Genomic DNA, 22,245 nt, shown 5'->3' with positions numbered 1-22,245 from the left:
TTATATTTATTATTAATTATAGGAATTATAACATTAAAGATAAACATTTTCAGTTTAAATTTAAGGTTTTTTATGCATGTTTTGTGGCCCGTGTGTTAAAAAAAAAAAAAAAATCCCTTGTGCAATCGTTTTTAATCCAACTTTTCCTGAACACTCATCAAATCCCTCATGCTACTCTTTCTCTTCTTTATCTCCTTTTTCCAGGCATAGTTCTTTCAAACGTCACCTTCCCCGTCAAATGCAGGTAAGGAGTCTGGACCTGGGAGATGACTATGATGTGGATGAGCAGCCAACCAGTATTGGCCGTATCAAGCCTGAACTCTACAAGCAAATGACCACAGAGAACGACGAATCCGGCAATAGCAAAGGCGGCAAAAACTGTGGCAAGATCAACTTTTCCCTCCGCTATGACTATGAGAACGAGATGTTACTTGTCAAGATACTCAAGGCATTTGATCTTCCAGCCAAGGACCTTTGTGGCAGCTCCGACCCGTATGTCAAGATCTACCTGCTGCCGGATCGAAAACAGAAGTTCCAGACACGAGTCCATCGTAAAACACTCAACCCCACATTTGATGAGTCTTTCCAGTTTCTGGTACCTTACGATGAGCTTCCCGTCAGGAAGCTCCATCTCAGTGTTTTCGACTTTGACAGGTTCTCACGGCACGATATGATCGGGGAGGTCATACTGGACAATCTGTTTGAAGTGTCTGATCTCTCAAGGGAGACCTCCATCTGGAAAGACATTCAGTATGCTACCTCTGTAAGAGAACCCTGCTGCTCACTTTTCTCTTGATGTGTTTGCCAAATCATGATAGTGCAAAGTCTGCTGGTTTTCAAGTCGATTTTTTATGGGGAGAGATGCACAGTAAGCATGCACAGATATGTATTGATCACATACTTATTAGATATGCAAATCAGTATACAATGGGGTGCAAAAGTACAAGACCACTAGTTTTCTATTTTTAATACAAATGTTTCATTATTAATTAAACTGGGATCATCACAATTTAATGTTGAATTGTAAAATGTAGAATAAAAATTCATTACGTTTTCGTGTTTGGTTTGAAAACATCTGACTAGGTGTGCAAAGATGTTCACTTTAACAATTTCCATTTATTTATTTAATACATTTATTGATTTATTACATTTTCAAATGTTCTAGGCTAAAATGAGATTTTTTAAATTTAATATATACATTTTTATTATTTTTATTTTATTTAATATATTACAACTTTAGATTAAATTTATATTAAATGAACTACCATGCAAAAGGTTTGGGACTGTCTGATTGTTTTTTTGTTTGTTTTTTGGAAAGATATTAATACTTTTAACACCAGCATTAAATCGATTTTAAAAATGGCAGTATATTGTTACAAATTAATAATGTTAATCCTGAAGCAAAAAAAAAAATCACTGTTTGCACAAAATATTAAGCAGAACAATTTTTTTAAAATTGTTCTTACCTCTGAATGGTACGATTTTCTATATGGTCTTAAACTTTTGGACCCCACTGTATCACAAGATAATATAAGCCTGGTTAGTCAAGCCTGATAAATATTGTTCATCTGCAGAATTCTGCACAAATAGTTCTATTGTGGTTGGCAAGAGAAGGAATGATCCTGAAACTTCAGCAAGTACTCTTGATATTGCACTGCTCAGACAGTTTGTGTAGATTAAAAATCCATTGACTCTAAATAACAAGTCCATTAGATGCCAGCTAAGGTATGTGAATTAGCTTGTTGCATTATTCACATGGTCTGGTATAATGCAGTCACTATATTCAACACGTTGTCTGCTGTACACCTGCTGATGCTAAGACTGCCAAATGAATGAGAGTTCTACCTTACCCTCATTAACACACAGATAAGGTAATAATTGACAAATGAAGATGACTGACACATGCTCATTGTGTATGTGTGGACAAAATAATTGCCTAATTTTCATAACGGCCACTAATAAGAGGTGCTGCCAATCACAGCACAATATTAACCGCTTAAGTTAACCTCCAAAATAGGTCCTGAGGTCATCTGAGGTTAGCTGATCACTCCATAATGGCAAGTTAAATGAACTTCAACTGCTCCTCGATGAGCCTTATTTCTCTCAGTTTTCTAGATTTACAGCTATTCTCAGAGGAGAGATTCAATAAACCTGTGGTTATTGCTTTCATGGCAGGAGGCCGGCTGCCCCTTGAACTAAAGCACACATTCTATTGCTCTTGGCAGGAGATTTGAATCTAGAACTCAAAGCACCTTTTTTCAAAGCTATCAAAAAATCACTCAAAATGATAATACGTTCATCGTTTACTTGCTCTGAAGTCATTTCATACCTGCGTTATATTCTTTTTTTTTTCTTTGAACACAAAAGGAGATGTTAAGCAGGATGTTAACGCTGCTCTTTTTCATACAACACAAGTTAGAAACAAGGGACTCTCAAGTTCAAAAAAGTACATGAAGAACCTTGAAATTATCATAAAAGTGATCCATATGACTCATGTGCTGTATTCAAGTCCTCTGAAGCCATACAAAAGCTTTGTGTAAAAAAGACTAAATTTAAGTTGTTATTCAATTATACAATGTGGATATGTGTATTCAAATGTATTGTTATTCAAATACAACATTCAAATACAATTCAAGTTAGGTGCTCTCAAATTCAAAATGATAAATGATGTCGCGATTGATTTCATGACACAAGAATCAATGGGATTTGAAATCACTGACGTTAAACATGATGTGAAACATCTTGACATGCCATATTTAAATAAATATATATCAAATTCAAACGATTATACGTGAAAAATCACTTACATCTAAATTCTGTTCTTTTTTTGGCTTCAGAAGACTTTATACATTTTAGAAACTTGATTATAGGTGACTATTCATTTTCATTAGACGGATAAGAGCAAAAAAGAAAATACAGTTATACTTTTGTATTTCACAAAAGAAAGAATATCACAGGCCTGAAATTACAATGAGTAAATGGTGACATACTGTTTTTTTATTTTGGGGTGAACTGTCCCTTTAAGTTGATGCCAACAGACAATGAACAGCATTCCAAAAGACATTGCCAGGTGGACTTGGGACAGAAGGACATTTACTAACTCATTTAGTCACTTAATGAGCTCAAGGACTGAAGTGAAGTGAAGCTTGAAGGAATTTGGTTCTGGTCAGAGTAAAATTAGTAATATTCACTGTGGTCTCACATCGTTACTCATTTGGAAATCAGACATAATTTTACAAGCTTCATTAATTGATGTAATATTTATTTATTGACTTAATTACTTTTTATCCTGTGCCGTAATGAGACAGCAATGTTCAGTAATATCCAATGATTTATTTACTTAAAGTTTACTTGCTTTAGAAATATTTTTCTGAGACATTTTTGCATCTTTTTGTCATCTCAAGCTTGCATTTACCCATCCATCAATCTACTTTAAAAAGTCCCTATATGATACTGAAGCACAACCTGCAAATAATCACCTTAGAGGGCTAGAGAGACATTAAGCCACAAGTAGGGGAGTCATGGGATATGTCCGTCAGAGAGTGGCTTACTGAGCTCATTTAAAGTGATTAATATTTACACCAGACTTAATACCGCTGAGAAGATGACGCTAACACACTAACTCCAGCACCGTCAGATAGCATACTTCGCCTTTGCATTGCACATGCTTAACTTTCAAAAAAGTGGGTGGTCTTGAAGTCTAAAAATACCACTTTTCCAATGCATTGCGTTTCACATCTTAAAAATTTTGCTGGATTTATTTTATCTAGATAGATCTAAAAGAAACCCGCTTGGATCAGCTGTGAGGAAAATGATGGACCTTGTGCCCTGGTGGAAAGGCTGGTGTGTTTAGGAGTGTTGACGTTTAATTAACGGTTTGCTTGAGTGGTGTCCAGGAGAGCAGCGTGGCTTGGAGAATCGCAAAAACTAATTGGTCACCTTGGCTGTATCGGACCAAACAGGACTCCTTAAGACCTCGATATTGAGTCACGGTCTTATTAAACCCAACCTTCATAGTCAAAATGCCAAACCACATTCTCAAATACCAATAAATAACTTCTCGCAGCACTAACTAGCTTTTAGCAAAAAAACTATGGCAAAGTGACTGACATTCTATTCATATAGTACCTTTCTCTATTCAGGGATTGTGCAGATACAAAAGCAAATCATAAATGGTACACTATCAATACTGATGCACCAATTCCTCCATTTAAAAGATTTGTTCACAAATGTAGTTTTGTTCACGAACGAAACACCGCTAATGACCGGTAGCCATAGCATTGGTACGTTATTATAGAAGCCCATTTCCACGACATAAAATAATCGTGGTTTGGTAAATTAGGTAATTAGGACATGAAACATGGTAATTATGAAGTAAAAAGTCAAAATTATGAGATACTAATCAGAATTATGAGATAAAAAGTCTAATTTATGAGACAAAATCATAATTATGGCAATAAAAGTCATAATTATAACAAAGTAAAAGAATTCACTTTTTGTCATAATGACTTTTAATCTTAATTTCAATTTGTCAATTTCATCATTTTGTCTTTTAATTTTTTCTCATATTTTCTACTTTTTATGTCATAACTGCCACTTTTATCTCATAATCATGACTCTTTATGTGGAGAAAATGGGTTTCCGTACTCTGATCTTGACCGCGAGTGATGCTGGGGAAACTGTGTCTGTCTCTGGTACATTATTGCACAATTACTATTTTTATCACTATTATCTGGTGCTATGGAACTGAAAATGTGACCTTTATAACAAAATGTGCCAATACATCATGCTACATTGATTTGTGTGTTTCTGTGACAGGAGAGTGTGGACCTTGGGGAGATCATGTTCTCACTCTGCTATCTACCTACGGCAGGCAGATTAACACTCACTGTCATCAAGTGCAGGAACCTAAAGGCAATGGACATTACAGGATATTCAGGTAGTATTTCATCAGCTTTACTACCTTTGACCATCAAAATACAGATGTGAGATTAGAAGTAGGGGAGAGTGGGGGAAAATGTGTCATAAGCACTCTTTTAATATAGCAAATATAATTTTGGTCATGTGAACATACATTTAGAAAAGGCCCATCATATACACACGAGAAAAGCATTTTTATTATTAATTTATTTATTTTTTCATTAATTTATTTATTTATTGTTAAATTTGTACATAGCAAATGTATGTCAAAGCCAATTTCTTCATGTTTAAAAATATACATTCTATCATACATGTTGTTGGTGATCTTCAACTATATAAAACCAGGTCAATTATTTGTCTGCATTTAACAAAGCATTCTTTCCAAAATGATAAAGTTCTGTAAAATAAAATATATTCAAAACATATATTCTAAATATTAAACCTTTTCTTGTCAGGTTTAGAGAAAGGTTAATATTTTTAAAATTTATGTTCATATTTTGATTTAAAGGTGACATATCATGAAAATTTGACCTTTAATTGCTATAATCGGGTCCTCAGTGCATCACCAACCCAGAAAACGTGAAAAAAAAACAACTCAGTAAATTTTTTTGGTAAGCCTCTGCAAGCTTCTGAAAAAACGAGCTGCTCAGATTTCGCTCTCGCGATGATGCAGAAAGGGGATATTATTATAATATTACAGCCCCTTAATCTGCAAGTTTCCACCCACGGCGCCGTAGTGTTTTCACAAACGACAATGGTGAAAGTTCGAGCAAAGCATGCTATCTGTTATCTATGTCAAATCCAAACTTTTTTTTTCGCAGAATATCTGAGGTATGAGCTGTAAAGGCACAGCCCTGTTCTGGAAAAGGGGGCGGGAAGCAGCAGCTCATTTGCATTTAAAGAAACATGCATGAAAGCGGTGTATTTCTGCTTCCACTCCGAATAGGCATTTTCAAAAAGATATAATAAATGATCTGTGGGGTATTTTGAGCTGAAACTTCACAGACACATTCTGGGGACACCTGAGACTTATATTACATATTATAAAAAGGGGCATAATAGGTCTCCTAATATAAATTATTCATGCATTCCTCAATGATTCAAATCTCTTGACAAATCGTCACATCCTGAAATATAATTATGTGTATTAGTTTTACCTCTGTCTCATTTCTCCTTGCCAAGAGGACAACAGAAGTAAAAAGTGGCACCACTCTCCAGATAATTGCTCCATTTGGTTTTATGGTTTCTGAAAACCTCTTTTGTTTTCCCATATATTGTTAATGCACGTTTCCTGTATGTTCTAATTATTGTTTCATGTTCCAAATTGGCTTTTGTTCTGTCTATCATAAACAAAATTTCCCAAAGGTAAATCAGCAGCATCACTAAGCGGATTAAACCCGAAAGTCTAAAGAACCACTCCGAATATGATGCAGAGAACCATTTTAAGCTCCAGTAACATGAATTACTCACACTATCTTGGTTTTCCCTTATAATGACACAATGTGTCTCACACCAGACATTTTTACTTTTATCTGCTGAAGAGTAAACGTTTTTCATTTGCAGTAAAATTGAATTCACATGAACTGGATAATATCTATTAAGAAGTGCCCCAAGCAAATTTGATGTCAGAACAAGTACTTCTCATCTGATTTGTTCTGCCCAAGCTGGAAGTAGTTTATGGCCTGATAATGTACAAGCATAATAGATCAGACAGATTGTGCGATGATGGAGAGAGATGGAAATCAGTATGCAGCTCTGATGTCAGAATCAACACTCAAGTCATTCCATTAAAGCCCTGAATCTCAATGGCCTTCCGTTCACACAGAATATTAAGATGGCTCAATGAAGAAATCTGGCTTTCACTTCTAATCTTCTCATCTAATACTCTCATCAACTTCAAGCTATTGTTAGATGACTAATTAATTGAAACTAGTGCATACTTCAATATGTTTAAAGATAATTTCTAAAAGCTCAAGCTGCAAATGTGAAATTAATAACAGTTATATGAACTCAACTGATAACGGTGTTCTCTCTGAGCAGATCCCTATGTGAAAGTATCCCTCATTTGTGATGGAAGACGCCTGAAAAAGAAGAAGACCACAACAAAGAAAAACACCCTGAATCCCACTTATAATGAGGCCATTATCTTTGACATCCCTCCAGAGAGCATGGACCAAGTCAGCTTGCACATCTCAGTCATGGACTATGACCTGTAAGTACAGCTATTTCTCATTTTTATATTGAAATTTAAAGGGACAGTTTCATTTAAAAAAAAAATAAATTCTGTTATCATTTACTTTCACCAGTGTTGCAAATATATATATTTTATGGCTTCAAAAGGCATGTGGACTAGGATGTAACGATTAACCACGAGCCGGTTGAAAATCGATTCGTATAGCCTATGTGACGATTCAAATCAGTTGAGATGCTGAACGAATCGCGACTCAATTGGGGTAGGAGTTTATATGAATGTATGTCTGAGGGGAACTTATTGTCTTCAGAAAAGTTTAGATGGTATTTTTTCTTTTCATCTTGCCTCTGTATAATGCATATTAAAGTTCATAAGTTGCTTTGTTTATAGCGGAAACCAAGGAAACGCTTAAAGCGTTTCATGCAGATATTTTTTATGTATATACAGTTTCACAAAACTGAAGTCAGATCATTCTGTTTTTGCTTCAAAGTTCGAAATTATACAATCTTATTTAGATTAAAACGGCTCATGTTGCATGTATGCAGCATCTTTGTTTGGATCATGATTAAAATGCAGTGGTTGCCTCTAATTTTAAATGGAAAGAGCACAGACAAAGCCTTATTTTGTTTTATATGAAGAGATTTCTTTTATTTGTGTTACTTATTTATTTGATTTGGAGCTTGTTTTAAAATGTCAATTTAATTTTGTTATTTACATTTACATGATATTTACATTAAAAGAGCAATAATATACAAGTGCTATATTAGTATATTATTATAGTGTTATATTTCAATTTCACAAAGAAATGTGCTGCATTTTGTCCAAGTAATAATAAATTCATAATTAATCTTAAATCTCATTTTGTAAAAAAAAATTTTTTATTTTATTTATTTGACATTTAACATACTTTTATGATGATTTTGCATCCTTATTCTTTGTAATTGCATGGGGGAATTGCATTTATTTAACACATTTTATTATTTTTATCAAATAATAATTCTTAATTTATTCTTTAAAAAATTTACCAGTTTGAAGTAACTTGAGAAAATGATGACAAAATTGACTTTTGCTATTCAGGCTTCTAGAAGGGAGCTGATTTATTCAAGATGGATGTATTTCTCTTTTGTTTTATACATAATTAACCTAAAAATGCTTTACCAATATTATTCATCAGTTGTCATGCCTATTAAGCTGAACTACAGTACAAATAACAACCTGTACAAGAAACATTAGAATAGCAGGAACACCAGACATCAGAATGATCTCATGGTTCATGTACTTTAGTAGGAAGAGGAAAAGGTCAGGTGTCAGAGCATTTAGCACTCACCGCTCTACAGGCGGGTGACTGGGCAAAGAACCAGGTGCATATATTTTACCCACCATTCTCAAGTCTCAAACAGTTAGTTTGTGGTACTGAGAGTTTCTGAGAAAGGAGCACACACTCTAATAAATGTCAGAAACTGCTATTTCACAATTCTCTTCCATGGGTTCACAAAAGGACTCACGTAAAGTTCAGCACCGCTGAGGTAAATGTATGCTGATTTCTTTATCCTGTGGCACATCATCTACTCTCTCTGAATATGCACATATTTTTACACAGATACCATTTTGCAAAAGAGGTTAGTTGCGCTGGCATACAAACGCATATCATTGTCTTTTAACAAAAGGCTTTTAGGTCATGCAAACTTTGGTATATTATTCATTGCCAGTGTGGATGTGTTTATTTTGGATCACTTAAAGGAATAGTTCACCCAAAAAGGAAAATTTGCTGAAAATTTACTCACCCTTAGGCCATCCAAGATGTAGATGAGTGTGTTTCTTCATCAAAACAGATTTTGAGAAGTTTAGCATCAAGTTTAGATTGTCTGCAGTGAATGGGTGCCATCAGAATAAGAGTCCAAATAGTTGAAAAAAACATCATAATAATTCATAAGCAAGCCATCGATCCATCCAGTCCAGTCCAGACCATCAATTATGATCATGCGAAATGAAAAACTGTGATTTTTTTTTAAGAAACAAATCTATCACTGAACCATTGCTTCTGGCCAAAATATGAGTTCATAATCCATAATAAGGCTTCCTCCTGTGGGCATTGTCATTTCACATCAAAATGCACCAATATATTTGTTTAGAACTGTTTTGGACTGTTTTTGCTTCTAAACACTACTTGATCTGTGCATATTTCTCTTCTGATTCAGGACAACATTTGCACTGGAGAAAGCAATATTATGGATGAATATCTTAGTGATGGATTTATTGCAAACACACAGTTTGTGGATTACATGTGGATTATTGTGATATTTTTATCAGCTGTTCGATGTTTCGTTCTAATGGCACCCATTCACTGCAGAGGATCCACTGGTGAGCAAGTGATGTTATGCTGATGTAATGTGTTGTGGATGACCTGAGGATGAGGAAAGAATTTTTTTATATATATTTTTGTTGAATTATTCCTTTACATTAAAGGAATACAGGAATTTATAGATAATTCCGTAACATGACTCTCTGTGGTCATTAAAAATCCTAGGATGTTTTTCGAAAAAAGAGCAGGGGTGTTACCCCGGCATCCTGGTCAAATTCGCCCATTGGCCTTGACCATCATGGCCTCCTAATCATTCCCATATACTAATTGGCTTCATTACGCTGTCTCCTCTCCACCAATAAGCTGGTGTGTGGTGGGCATTCTAGCGCACTATGGCTGTCATTGCATCATCCAGGTAGATGCTGCACTTTGGTGGTGGTTGAGGAGATCCCCCCTCACAATGTAAAGCACTTTGAGTTCCCAGAAAAGCGCTATATAAATGTAACAATTTGTTAATTATAAATCATTCTTTTTTTTCAGGGTGGGGCACAATGAGATAATTGGTGTGTGCCGTTTGGGCAGTGGTGCGGAAGGTTTAGGTAGAGACCACTGGAATGAGATGCTTGCATACCCTCGTAAGCCAATTGCACACTGGCACCCCCTGCTGGAACCTAAGAAATCAGAAAAAGAGGTAAGCAACCTCCCTCCAGTAAATGTAAACACACATATGAGGCGTAGATATAATAATTCTCTGAATTACTGTTTATATAGAACTAAGAACTAAGTTTTCATATGCAAATTGCATTTCCAGAATTTATTTCTGTCCAGTCACCAATCTTTCTTTGTAAACATTCAGATCCCTCTAGTCACATCCTCACACTTGTACTGTGCTTTATGAATAATGCATGAGAAGAATATGTCAGTGCTGATTTTAATTCACACACTTATATTCTGTCCCCTTCTGACCTGTGGTCAAGAGTTAATCATGAGAGGAAAAAAATGTATTTGTATGCAAATGTCAGGTTATCACATTTTGGTCTCTTTGTTTATTTTAATCATGTGTTTGTTCTGTTAAAAATAACAATATGCAGTTTTAATAAATTTTGTCTTTGTTTTGAACAAATCTCAATCATTTTAAATTAATTTGAAAATAATAGCATTAATTCAGTTGAGGTCATGTCTGGGCATCTATGCGTTGTGTTTGGAGGTGTAGCACTTGCTCTTTAATCTGATTAGTTAATTAAGTCTGAGCAATAAACAAAAGCTTTCACTGACTGCAAATCATTGTTTTTTGGTAATTAAATGGGTTATAGTTGCGTTTTCAGTACATTTTGAGTTAAATTATCATATTTTACTATTTTTACTATTTTTTTATTTTTGCAATTAGTGTTCATTATAATTAAGCCAGCCAATGCTAACATTGTCCTTTTTTATACTAAATAAATTAGTTCAGGCTTGCCAGGTCTGCAGTTTTCCAGCATAATTGGGGTACTTTTAAACTGTTGTCATGGGTTTGAGGATTGACATATCAAATAAATTGTAATTGACTGAAATGCTTGTACTGAAATGTTTTATCATTTTCATATTACTCCAGTGATAAAACTGGTGCTAGTTTTGTCTAAGACCAGAACTGGTAGGGAAGGGCGGTTTGAGCTTCTTCATGAAATCAGACCATTTAAGATTATTACTATATAGTGATTTTCAAGTTACAATTTTGTATAATGCACAATAGTGACTGTACAATATATAATTTAGGTATAGGAGTGGCATATTTTGAGTTTTGATATTGGGTCATTGGGCTAGTTTGGTCTATATTTAATTGACCATTGGGCTAGTTTTGTTACATAGACCTGGCAACCCTTAACAGTGTACCAGACAATTTTTCTGCTAGTAAAGAAAAAAGAAGAAGTCTATTCAACATTGGCTAATTCACATTTTGCAACTGTATTATATTGCAAAATGCAAATAATTGCATAAAACAGGAGTAAAATCAGGAAGGAAGTTAATTTGTTAATTTGGTTAATTCGTACCTGCATGTGTGCAGTTTGCTTAAGTGGAACAGGTTTAGATGTGATTGGATGTGTTTGTTTTGCTCTGTATAATTGAAACAATATATTTTTTTTTATTATTTAAAAATATTTTTTTTTCATATATTGATTTCATATATTTTTTATATAGAAAATAATTAGCTAATAACGAATATGTTCAACTTGTAATATAACTTTAGATACATTAATTTCATGCAAGCACAAACTGAAATATTTTCTATATATAGGGTGCAGTTCTTCTGCTATAACAATAAACTGCTCTATAATGCTCTCATTGATGGGTTTTTTATTTGTCTTCTCTTACAGTGGAAAGCTAGAACGGCCAGTTTTGACAGTCAGGGGTCTTGTCCCTCCCCCAAACCTCCCGTCAGCCCTTGATCAGAGCCATATGTAAAACTACAGGCTCGGCATCCTCTGTTTGTCACTCCGATGAAAACGAGAGCCCTGCTATTTCCATTTTCTCCTATGGGTTGTTTTATATGGTTCCCTACCACTGATCTAAGATCCTGCTGTCTTTGCCCTGATGTTCCTCATGTTCAAGCTGTTCCAGTCTGTACGGTCCTCCGTCAATTCTTGGAAGTGTTGTACAAACCTCTGTACCTAGAATACTATTCAAAGCCAATGTTGTGTTCCTAGAATAGCTTGGTATTGTCAGCGGAGATGTTTCTTTCCAATATGAATTTTCCTGAAGCATTTGAAATCCGATGCAGAGTTCTGCAAGCGGTCTACATGCAAACAGAAGTTTCCGCACAACACTGCAAGGCTCTTTGTAGATGGCTCTGCTCAGATCTAAAGACTTTGAAAGTAGGATCAACTATTGGAAGTACTGAGAATGAGGTCAGAAAGGATGGTGTATAAAATATTGAGGGAAAAGGACATTGTTTTGTGTGAGTGAGAAAAAAAGAAGGGAATGGATTTGTCATATGCTGTATACTAAGAACAAACCATTTTCTCTGTCAAATCCTTGTATGAAAACTGTGTGAAGGTACATGTTTTATGAAGAATATTTAAATATGTATCAGTTTATAGACGTTGTATAAATGTTGTGTGTAAAAAGAGACTACAACACATTTTTCCTACCCATTAATTTCTTGCCAAAGCAAAGACGTTTACGTGTAAAGAAGTTCCTGTTCACACACAAAAACACTTCACATGTAGCTGAATAAATGTATGTGATTACATTAATATTCATCAGCGAGACCTGGAGTACAAAAGTGGGCATTTAAGGTAAAAGTGCTGAAATATTCATAGAGGTCTGATTTGATTTATGTGGCTTTTATTCAGTTTGTTATAATAGATTTTTAAAAGCTACAGAAGCGGTTCTGTATCTTAGTAGCACTGCTTTTAATAGCAATTCAATTCCTCTTTGAATCCTCCTGCTGTTTCAATCTAATGTAGACATCTCGTTCAACTTTTGACATGTAATTTCATCGCGAGTTAAATTGAACTGTCAAAGTTTTACGTATTTTGACATATTGTCTGGGAAAATGTCTTGAGTAAACAATGTGCTCAAAATTATAAAATATATTCTTATTCTGTACTGTATAAAAGAGCAGGGTTAAAATGATAAAATGTCAAATTATAGGCAATTCACTAACATTCATCTTAATTAATATTATTATTTGCTTGTTTGATTTTCATGTAGACAAAAGGAAACTATGTGAATTAAATAGTGAATCAATTATCTGTATAACCAAACAATTTAATATATAACTGTCAACTGATCAGTTTCTGTAAATTGAAGAAAAGAAAAACAGAAGAAAAAACTAATGCCATGTTGCCCAGGAATTATTTTTATAAAATGTGATGCTTAAGAAAGCTAAGCTATTACTATCATTAGTATTACGCTTTGGATTTTTAATGTCGTAAATGATTTAACAAAATTCAATACTTTTATTGCCCGCAATATTTTATTTGTTTATCCCTGTGGTTTCAAATATTTAGTTTTACATGGTTAATTCATTCATAAAATAGTTTAACTTGGAATTTAAATTTAACAGACATGCTCAGGCAAACCCCTGCTAAATGCTACATTATGATTACTGTAGTTAAAGATTCTCCTGTCATTTTTTTTATGAAAAGAAATTACAACACTGCATATGCTGGAAACAAACAACATAAATGCACAGAAATGACATTAGTTCAGAACTTCCATTCAAGGTCCTGGACATTTTGACTGTATGTTTCAAATAAGAAAAGACAGAAAATTCAATGCACGTACAAATGCACAAGAGCTAACCCTTGATAGAAACAACCTACTATGCAGGAAATTCATTGTCACAGATGGTGGGCACAGCTCATGATACCAGAGCAAAGACTTTGCACTGATCTCCAGTTGGTGTTGCTGAAATATCTTAAAATATACATGGCACTTGGGGCTAGTTTTACATTATGTCCTCTATCATCCCCTAGGGTATGCTTTAAATATTTCTATATAGTAAAATCGATTTAATATTTTAACAGAATCTTTAAAAATTCCAAGTCAACTTGTTGAAGAAATGGTTGTGACAAAGTACAACTTTTTGGTCCTGTTTTTACAATATCACCAATGTTGTAATACTCCGATAACATAGAGTGTGTTTCTGTAGGTGAATGTAAAGCTAATAAGGTTCAGATCCGGTTCTTTACCTCATCACTAACTCTTGTGTGCTGGTGTTTTAACAACCTGTTTTTGCCCCCCTTGTGAATCTGAACAACTTTCTAATTTTTTATTGATCATTTGTACTTGTATTATAACTTGTAATGTTTGAAAAAGTTCTTGTATTTAAAAAATGCCAAAATAAAATGTTGGTTCAGTCATTTAAAGGATAGAGTTGCTTCTTCTCAGTCTTGTGAACATCAAATCGCAAATTCTGTTGACTATTTAAAGGGTTAGTTCACCCAATAAAGAAAATTAGCCCATGATTTACTCACCCTCAAGGCATCCTAGGTGTATATGACTTTCTTTTTTCAGACGAATCCAATCAGTGTTATATTAAAAACTGCCCTTGCTCTTCCAAGCTTTATAATGGCAGTGGGTGGGTGTTTTTTTTTTTCAACAGTCCAAAAGAAGTCAAATAAATAGAAGTAGAAATAGAAGTCCAAAAGTGCATCCATCCATAATAAAACATGCCTCACATGGCTCCAGGGGGTGAATAAGGCCTCATGTAGCAAATTGATGCGTTTTTGTAAGAAAAATATCCATATGTAAAACGTTATAACCATTTTTATCTCACTTCCGCTGACTGTCATATGCGGAAGCCGTTTCGGGCGGATGACGTAGGAAGTATGCATAGCGCATGCACCTTCATATGCATCTTGCATTGTTTACAGAAGCAAAGGAAGCAAAGTTTCCTTACTTCAGCAAAGTAAAATCCAGCCTCCTCTTGGTTTATATCAAAATCCTCTGACATTTTTCTTTACAAATCCTCATTTTGTACTTCTAATTCGTGACCAGCATTTTGTTTTGCTCTCTCTCCTCTGCACTTCCACGTTTATCACTAATCACTGGCGTGTGCGCTGCGCTTACGTCCTACGCCGTCTGCTTGGAACGGTTTGCACGTACGGCAGTTAGCAGAAGTGAGAGAAAACTGTTTTTAACGTTTTAAATATGGACATTTTTTCGTACAAAAACACATCAATTTGCTACAGGTCACCTTTATTCACCAACCAGAAAAAGAGCAGGGTTCAGATTATAGCATACAATATTTTATTAATTTGTTTCCTCTTCAGATTCATGTTTTATTAAAAGTCATATTATAGCTTTTTGTGAGAAAAAGAGCCAAATTAAAGAACAGATAATCTTCAGTCAACTTCTGCAACTAAATTATTGAATCAATGATTTGAACTAAGGTTCAATCATGAACAAATCATTCAGACCAGTTTTGTGAACTGGATTAACTAAAAGGTAGGTGTGTGTGTGTGTGTGTGTGTGTGTGTGTATAAATCTGTGGTTTTGTGTCCTTTTTGAAGCTCAAATGCCTTATTCCTCATCCACTGTAACTGAAAGGAAAATATTCTTTAAAATGTTTTCTTTAGAAGAAATTAATCCACACTTGACAATATGAAGGTGAGTAAATAATGGAATGATTTTTGTTTTCCTTAACTCTCCCTTTAGGAAAATCACAAACTTTTTGTACCCAGGAATATACAGCCCTTTAAGAGCAAAAAAAGGGTCACTATTCCTCAGGTGGTGGCATAATCGCCCATAACTTCTTCTTTAGTGCTAGTTTATACAGAATCTGGTACCCATCATCCCAAGCATAGAGCTGCCGCTCCTCAGGATTGTATTTGACGCTGGAATGGGACCCGTAGCGCCTGGGGAAATAAATCAAAGGGGCCTCTCCGCTGCTTACCATGTCATTTACATCAAACACACACTGCACACGTGAACGGCTCGGTGGCTTGGTGTTATAAACTACATAAACCGTGCCGCAGACAATAAAAGCAGCTTCAGCATTATTCCTTGGACACGCCGTGTCCCACATCTGCTCTATATCCAGAGAATCTATATCCATCTTAGCAAGATTAATAGTGTCTCCAACTGGATACAGCGCCCATAGCCCATCCTCATCCGCCACCAGGTCCACCAACGTCTCTGGATTGAGCTGGTACACCGGGCTGCGGTTGTCCATGGGAAAAACTGCGCTGTCTGCAACCGAACCGTTCTTGAGGTCAAACTTGATAACTTGGAGCTCTGAACTTTCACTGATGTAATAGAGAAAGCCATCGTACACTGCATGACCGGTCCCGGTCCAAGCGATGGGCACGGTGATCTGCCTGCCTTTAGATACACCTGATGATGCCGAGAGCTCTCGCACGGTGTTGAACTCGTACAGCGTGTTGTCGGACGTCCCATTGAAAACATAGACTTTTGCTGATCTGGCATCTTTGGTCCAGACACCTTTTGGGCTTCCCAATCTCTTAAGGATCTTCATTGCTTTTAGACTGGATACGATGTTCACGCACACTGACGATGAAAACAAACATGATTAATGTCAACGGGATGCGTCCTATGATTAATATGGCAAACTCTGAAAGTAATTTATACAGACTGGTTAGTTTGCACAAGCACTGAAAGCCAGCTTTATGAAAAATGAGGCCAAGATTGTGAGTTTAAAGCCTTGTTTTACTTTATTAAAGAAATAAACAAAAAAAAAATGACATTGTAAGCCTCCAGCAGTGAAAGATCCACCCTTAAATGTCATGTCTGCTGTTATAAATGTGCAGGTAAGGGAGGATTGTGTGGGGCTTAACGAGGATAATTGTTAATACTCTTCATTATAATACACAGGCCATTGGGAACTATTTCTACGATACATAATTTCGAAGACACACAATTTATTGAAACATTTTTTTGGCTCTAATAGATAATTCTGTCATAATTGGTCATATTTTGCTGCTAAAATCCTATTAAATTTATTCAATAAATGAAAGAGTCAGATTGTTCTAAAAAAATATATAACAAAGCTTATAGCAATCATTCAGTCAAGTATATGCTAATATATATTTATTTTATTATTTTTGACCACTTTTTGTTTGTGGATTCCCTTGTCAGTACTTCTCTGTTCTAAAATTGTTTTGATAATATATGCAGTAATGTTAAAACGTTTGGTAATTGCTACAGTTGGTAAAACGACAGTAATACAATTTTTTATTCATTCATTCATGCACTCTTTTGTTCAGCAAGGATGAAAAGTTACAGCAAAGACTTTTACGTTACAAAAAAAGAAAGAAATTCTGTTTTTATACTTTTCATCAAACAATCCTGGGAAAAAAAAGTGTCATTTTTGAAAGATCATATGACACTGAAGTAATGGCTGTTGAAAATTTAACTTTGCCATGATAGGAATAAATTATTATACATTATATTATTATAATTTGTATTGTTACTTAGTGCTGTCAAACGATTAATCGTGAACGTTTTTGTTTACAGAATATGTGTGTACTGTGTATATTTATTATGTATATATAAATACACACACATGTATGTATATATTTTGAAAATATTTACATGTATATATTTTTATTTTTATATCATTTAAATTATATTAAAAATATATTTAATATATAAACATAACATTTTTCTTAAATATATGCTCAAATAAAGGTAGCCTTAGTGAGCAAAAACATTAATGTACAAAAACATTAATGTACAACATATGTATTCATCATTTTGAAATTAATTATATGAATTGGAATTTTGGATTCAGCCTTGGGGAAAAAATGAATGTCTTGTTTTGCCAGTGTCTTGGCATTTACTGGACTATACACAGTGTTAATAACACCACACTTCAGTAGAGACAGAAGAACAGCCAAATGAAACACATTTACATTCATCTGCTTTGATTCCATCATACTGGATAACAAAATAGGCTACATCCCAACAGTTGTGTAACATCTAAACCAAAAGCCAACTGGCTAATCCAGTGAACTGATTGGCTTGATTCTTTATTCCTTGTTTCCTAATCAACAGAACACACCACATGTTTCCTCTAAATCAATAAATCCCCAGTATAAGCCAAATATTAGCAGAAACCAGGGTTTTTACCATCAAAGCAAAGACTGTTTGGATGAGATGGCCACACGGCCTACAGCACAATCCCAATATGTAATTAGGATGCTAGTTCTCAAAACAAAAAATTGTCTTAAATCAAAGCACATGCTCATCGTTCATACTCTCTGTCTTGAATTGCAGGCTATTAATTCTGCCAGTTTGATTTTCCAGTGTTACAATTTTCCAGAGAAAACTCCAAACCTTTCCCCCAAACTGGTCTACTGTGTAATAGCATGCTAAATTTAGCCAGTCTCTCTCGACCAAGACTATGTCAAGGCTAAAACTGAAAGTACATGATCAAAAGTTGAGCTTCAGCTGTCGAAACTCAATTCTCCCGACTTACCAGACAACTCAAAGAACTCTTCCTTCTTCCTCTCTCTGACAACCACATCCTGTTCCACCATTTTGTCTGCTGCTTTCACACAAGGCTTAGGGGGATTTTTGGTTTCAGTGTAGTCCATCTCGCGCTCCACACGGTCTACCCGTGCTCCTGCGCCCTCCATGTCTGAACGCAGTTTGTTGTGCTCCTTGCCCAACTTCTCCAACAGGTCTGCGGCCTGCTGCCTGAATTCCTTCAGGTCGGAGTTGTAACGGTTGTTCTGTTCATGCCACAAGCCAATACGTTCCTGGAAGAATGACAAACACATTAACGAGTCACACAATTGTTTAAGATGATCACAGAGTGCAACAAATTCTTTCCAATGATAAACTTATTCCAATGGCAAGTTTCCTGTGCATTATTAAAGAGCTTGTGGTAATAGTGCAGAAGTCTTCTGAACAGATGTGTTACTGATAGTCTCTTTTTCCCAGCTAGGAAACTGTAGAATAAAAAGCTCATTCATTATTTGAAAGGTTTATCTCAATAGTTATCTGGAGTTATCTGAAAGGACTTGAGGGAACTCATTAAATAATTTTGAACAAATGTGAAAAACCATTGCCTCTACAATTTAGAAAATCACCTGTTCTAAATTTTCACCTGAGTCAAAATTCAAAGTGCTTAAATCAGTTATTTCAGCAGCTGTCAAATAGGTTCAGTGATTTGAGATGCAATGCCCCTTGCTGCCGTGGCTACAAGAAGAAATGCTCAAACGTTTCACAAAAATATATTACTGTATTAAAATGATGTGAATATCGCACTAATTTGTCAATATTTCCATTAAATATGTATAGCATATCACTGTGGCCACCCCAGGGGTCTTTTGCTCCAGGCAAACTGCTCTAGCTGAATTTAATATTACATGATTTTGAATCAAAACAAACTTTGTTTTGCTTAAATTTTGTTGCTTCATTAAATATTCATTAAAAATGCATTTTTTCAGTCGTCATATACTGTACTTTGGGACCAGGAAAAAAGCTTTCAATCCTGTTGTACCCAACCTCGCTCTCATTTTATGAAAAACACTGTTTATAGTAGTTGAATGGACTCCTGGTGACACAGGTAATCAAGACAGACCTGTCTGCATATGATATATGTAAATTGACTGAATACATTCATTATTCTACTGAAGTGTCTACTTAATCACAAGTAATTATTTTGGTTATTGAATCAGTATTATATTTTTCAGCTCAGCTTCACTGAGAACAAAACTGCTGAGCTAAACTATTCTGTCAGTCAAGGGGATGTTTCTCTGCTCTGGGGTACAACTTCACTCAAGAAAAGAAAGTCTTTGTTAAATCTTAAGTAGATGTGAGACAGCACTGGTTTAAATAAACACTGTTTGATGGTTCACTGCTGTGTTGGGACGATGTGTCTGAGGAATGTGAGTTACTTCAGGGTGTCTGTATCGCTGTTATAGATATTACATTTTCAAGTGTTTCTGAATGTAATAAATACAACGAACTCTCTTAATTGTCCTATTAACACTGTTTATCTCTTAGTTTTGATGTATGTCCAGAAAAGTGGACGTCTCTGTAAAATGGTTGAAAACTAGCAGTACTGCAGAAAGTATACTAAATGCAGCCAGACAAGCCAAATTTATCTTACCTCCATAGCTAGCATCCTGTTTTCCAAGTAGTTCATCAGGCCTTGATAGTGGTACTGGCCTCTTGAACGAGCCAAAACGGTCAACAGAATGAAGAATATGGTGGCTTTCATGGTGGTTTTGGAGAAGGGACACTCTCAGGTACTCCACAAAACAAAAGAACACTCCAAACTGGCTGATGTGCTGCAGCTGCTTATGGGCCGCCCTTGTCCTCTAGTGAGCACGTGAGAGGAGAAGGGACCAGAAACACAGACTTCCAGGGTTTCAAATTCGCTGCTCTCTCACTTAGCTGGAATGTTTTTACTAACACTGAGGGAGGAGCCATGTGTCTCTGGCCTCTCTCCATCCTCTAAGAGAGCCATGTAGTGTGCTTGAAAGATGAAGTCATTTAAATACAGTAAAAATACTAAATATATAATGTATTATTTCCAATTTCTGCAGCTATATGATAAAAGTAGACTCTTAAAAATTAAGGTTTTATAGCAATGCAATAGAAGAACTATTTTGGGTTCCTCAAAGAACCTTTCTCTGAGCAGTTCTTAAAAGAACCACTTTTTCCTATGAAGAATATTTTAATAATATAAAGACGTGGATGTTAAATTCAATGAACCATAGATAGGAAATAAAGAACCTTTATTTTTAAGACTCTACAGACTGTTGGCTACATTATGCACAAATGATCTCATACTGGCAACTTCATTGGTAGTGGTTAAATATGACAAAACAAATTTGTTCTGCATTAACCAACAACCGCATTTCTAAGTTTTAATAGAAAAACCTCTATCATGTTTACTTGATCAGAAATATATCATACATGGATGAGAAAATCACATCATCCTGGTTATGCAAATACCACTGAAAGGGCAATCGATTCATTTAAAGTGAAATGCAATTGAAGAAACCTTGAATGCCGAACTGAATTATGCAGAGAGAAAATCATTCACGTATTGCAGTTTTTGATTATTATGATTAAATCTCTCTTCAGGACCAACAAAGTAAATTTTCTTCAATTCTCAAAGGAAAAGCTCTGAGAACTGAAGACTGTTGTTAAGAAAGAATGTGTGGTTTGACTGAGTCAACACTTTGAATTTTTTAAATGCTTTGTACTGTATGTTGCATTTTTTTCTTTCTTCATTCTCAGAGGTTTAATCTTTTTGTCGATGTGCTCTCCAGGTTAAGTGACTGAAGAAACTGACCTTTTGTTTTGACAGACAGATGAGCTCTATCAAGGATTCACGCAGCCTGAGCTCAATACCAAATATGCAAGAACAAAATGTCAGAATTAAACACTTTGCAAGAATATGAATGAAGAGGATCCATGTGTAGGCCTATACAGAAACAAGTTTGAAGTGATCTGATCCTACTGCTCTAATATTGTGTAAAAGTCTGTTTTTGCTTTTATATAGCCAGATCAGTGTAACTGGATAAGTTAAACATATGACCATACATGCAACAGGGCTACAAGGATTCACTGAAATGCTGTGATTTAATCTTTTCCTGCCTCTCTGATTTTTATTACTATTTTTCTGGCTCGGTTGCAGCTGGTGTCGTCATGGCAACATTCTCATCTTGCAGACTGGGGGCCATGAACCCTGTTGAGCTTTCTGACTGATTTTAAGTCACTGACCCAATCTACAGTTATGTAGTGTCATGCAGTGTTTGTGAGGCTAAATACAAGTCAGTCTATTTTAAAAGAATGCCTTTTTTTACATAACTGCTGTGGATATTGACAGCCAATTGTTTATGGAAATAATCTACAGTAAAATATACTATGATGATTAGCTAAAAGAACTCACAAAACTCATTCTCAGTAACAAATTTGTTTCATGTCCACTAGATGGAAGCATAAGCAAGCTGCAAAAATGAGTTAATAGATGACCTGACTTGCCAATCTATGGTTCTCTTTCCATTCCATTTGTTGCTGTTTTACATTAGTTTCCATTTTCAGGAGTGTTAAAAACTTGAGTAATTTTACTTGATTGCTGTATTTAAGTATTATTTGTAATTTATTGAAGTACAATTTAAACTGACTACTTGTACTTACTTATTTGAAGAAAAAACTGTACCTTTTACTCTTTACATTTTACTTCATCTTGAAAAGTACTCATTACATTTTTGCATTATTATTCTAATTGTGAGTGAAAATTAATCTGCATTGTTAATCCTTTTGATCTTTTATTTAAACAATCCACAAAAATCTAACCTTTCATTGTCGAATAAGAATTTAAAATGGGGGGAAATATCTTTATGAAATCAATGTTTTTCTC

The 22,245-nt window shown here is 35.0% G+C and overlaps 2 protein-coding genes across 2 annotated transcripts in view; one reads left to right on the top strand and one right to left on the bottom strand.

The window, feature by feature from the left end:
* Positions 1-11,839, top strand: part of LOC306859758 (synaptotagmin-6-like) — a gene marked incomplete at both ends in the record, with an annotated part of 46,811 nt that extends 34,972 nt beyond the window's left edge. Inside the window, 5 exons of the mRNA XM_079401000.1 lie at positions 205-763; positions 4,819-4,939; positions 6,961-7,132; positions 9,954-10,104; positions 11,768-11,839. Of these exons, the coding sequence (XP_079257126.1) occupies positions 205-763; positions 4,819-4,939; positions 6,961-7,132; positions 9,954-10,104; positions 11,768-11,839 (1,075 nt within the window). The remainder of the gene's footprint in view (positions 1-204; positions 764-4,818; positions 4,940-6,960; positions 7,133-9,953; positions 10,105-11,767) is intronic.
* An 889-nt stretch (positions 11,840-12,728) lies between these two features.
* On the bottom strand, positions 12,729-20,259 carry LOC306859757 (olfactomedin-like protein 3B). The gene is made up of 3 exons (XM_079400999.1): positions 19,981-20,259; positions 18,340-18,622; positions 12,729-16,409 (listed from the first exon to the last, which is right to left on the bottom strand). Exons 1-3 carry the CDS (start codon positions 20,089-20,091, stop codon positions 15,619-15,621), a joined length of 1,185 nt encoding a protein of 394 aa, XP_079257125.1. The 5' UTR covers positions 20,092-20,259; the 3' UTR covers positions 12,729-15,618.
* Between the last annotated feature and the right edge of the window lie 1,986 nt (positions 20,260-22,245).

Source organism: Barbus barbus, assembly GCF_936440315.1.
Source record: "Barbus barbus genome assembly, chromosome: 40".
NCBI classification, from domain to species: domain Eukaryota; kingdom Metazoa; phylum Chordata; class Actinopteri; order Cypriniformes; family Cyprinidae; genus Barbus; species Barbus barbus.
The sequence above is the reverse complement of the archived record's forward strand: the minus strand, read 5'-3'. Positions and strand labels throughout refer to the sequence as shown.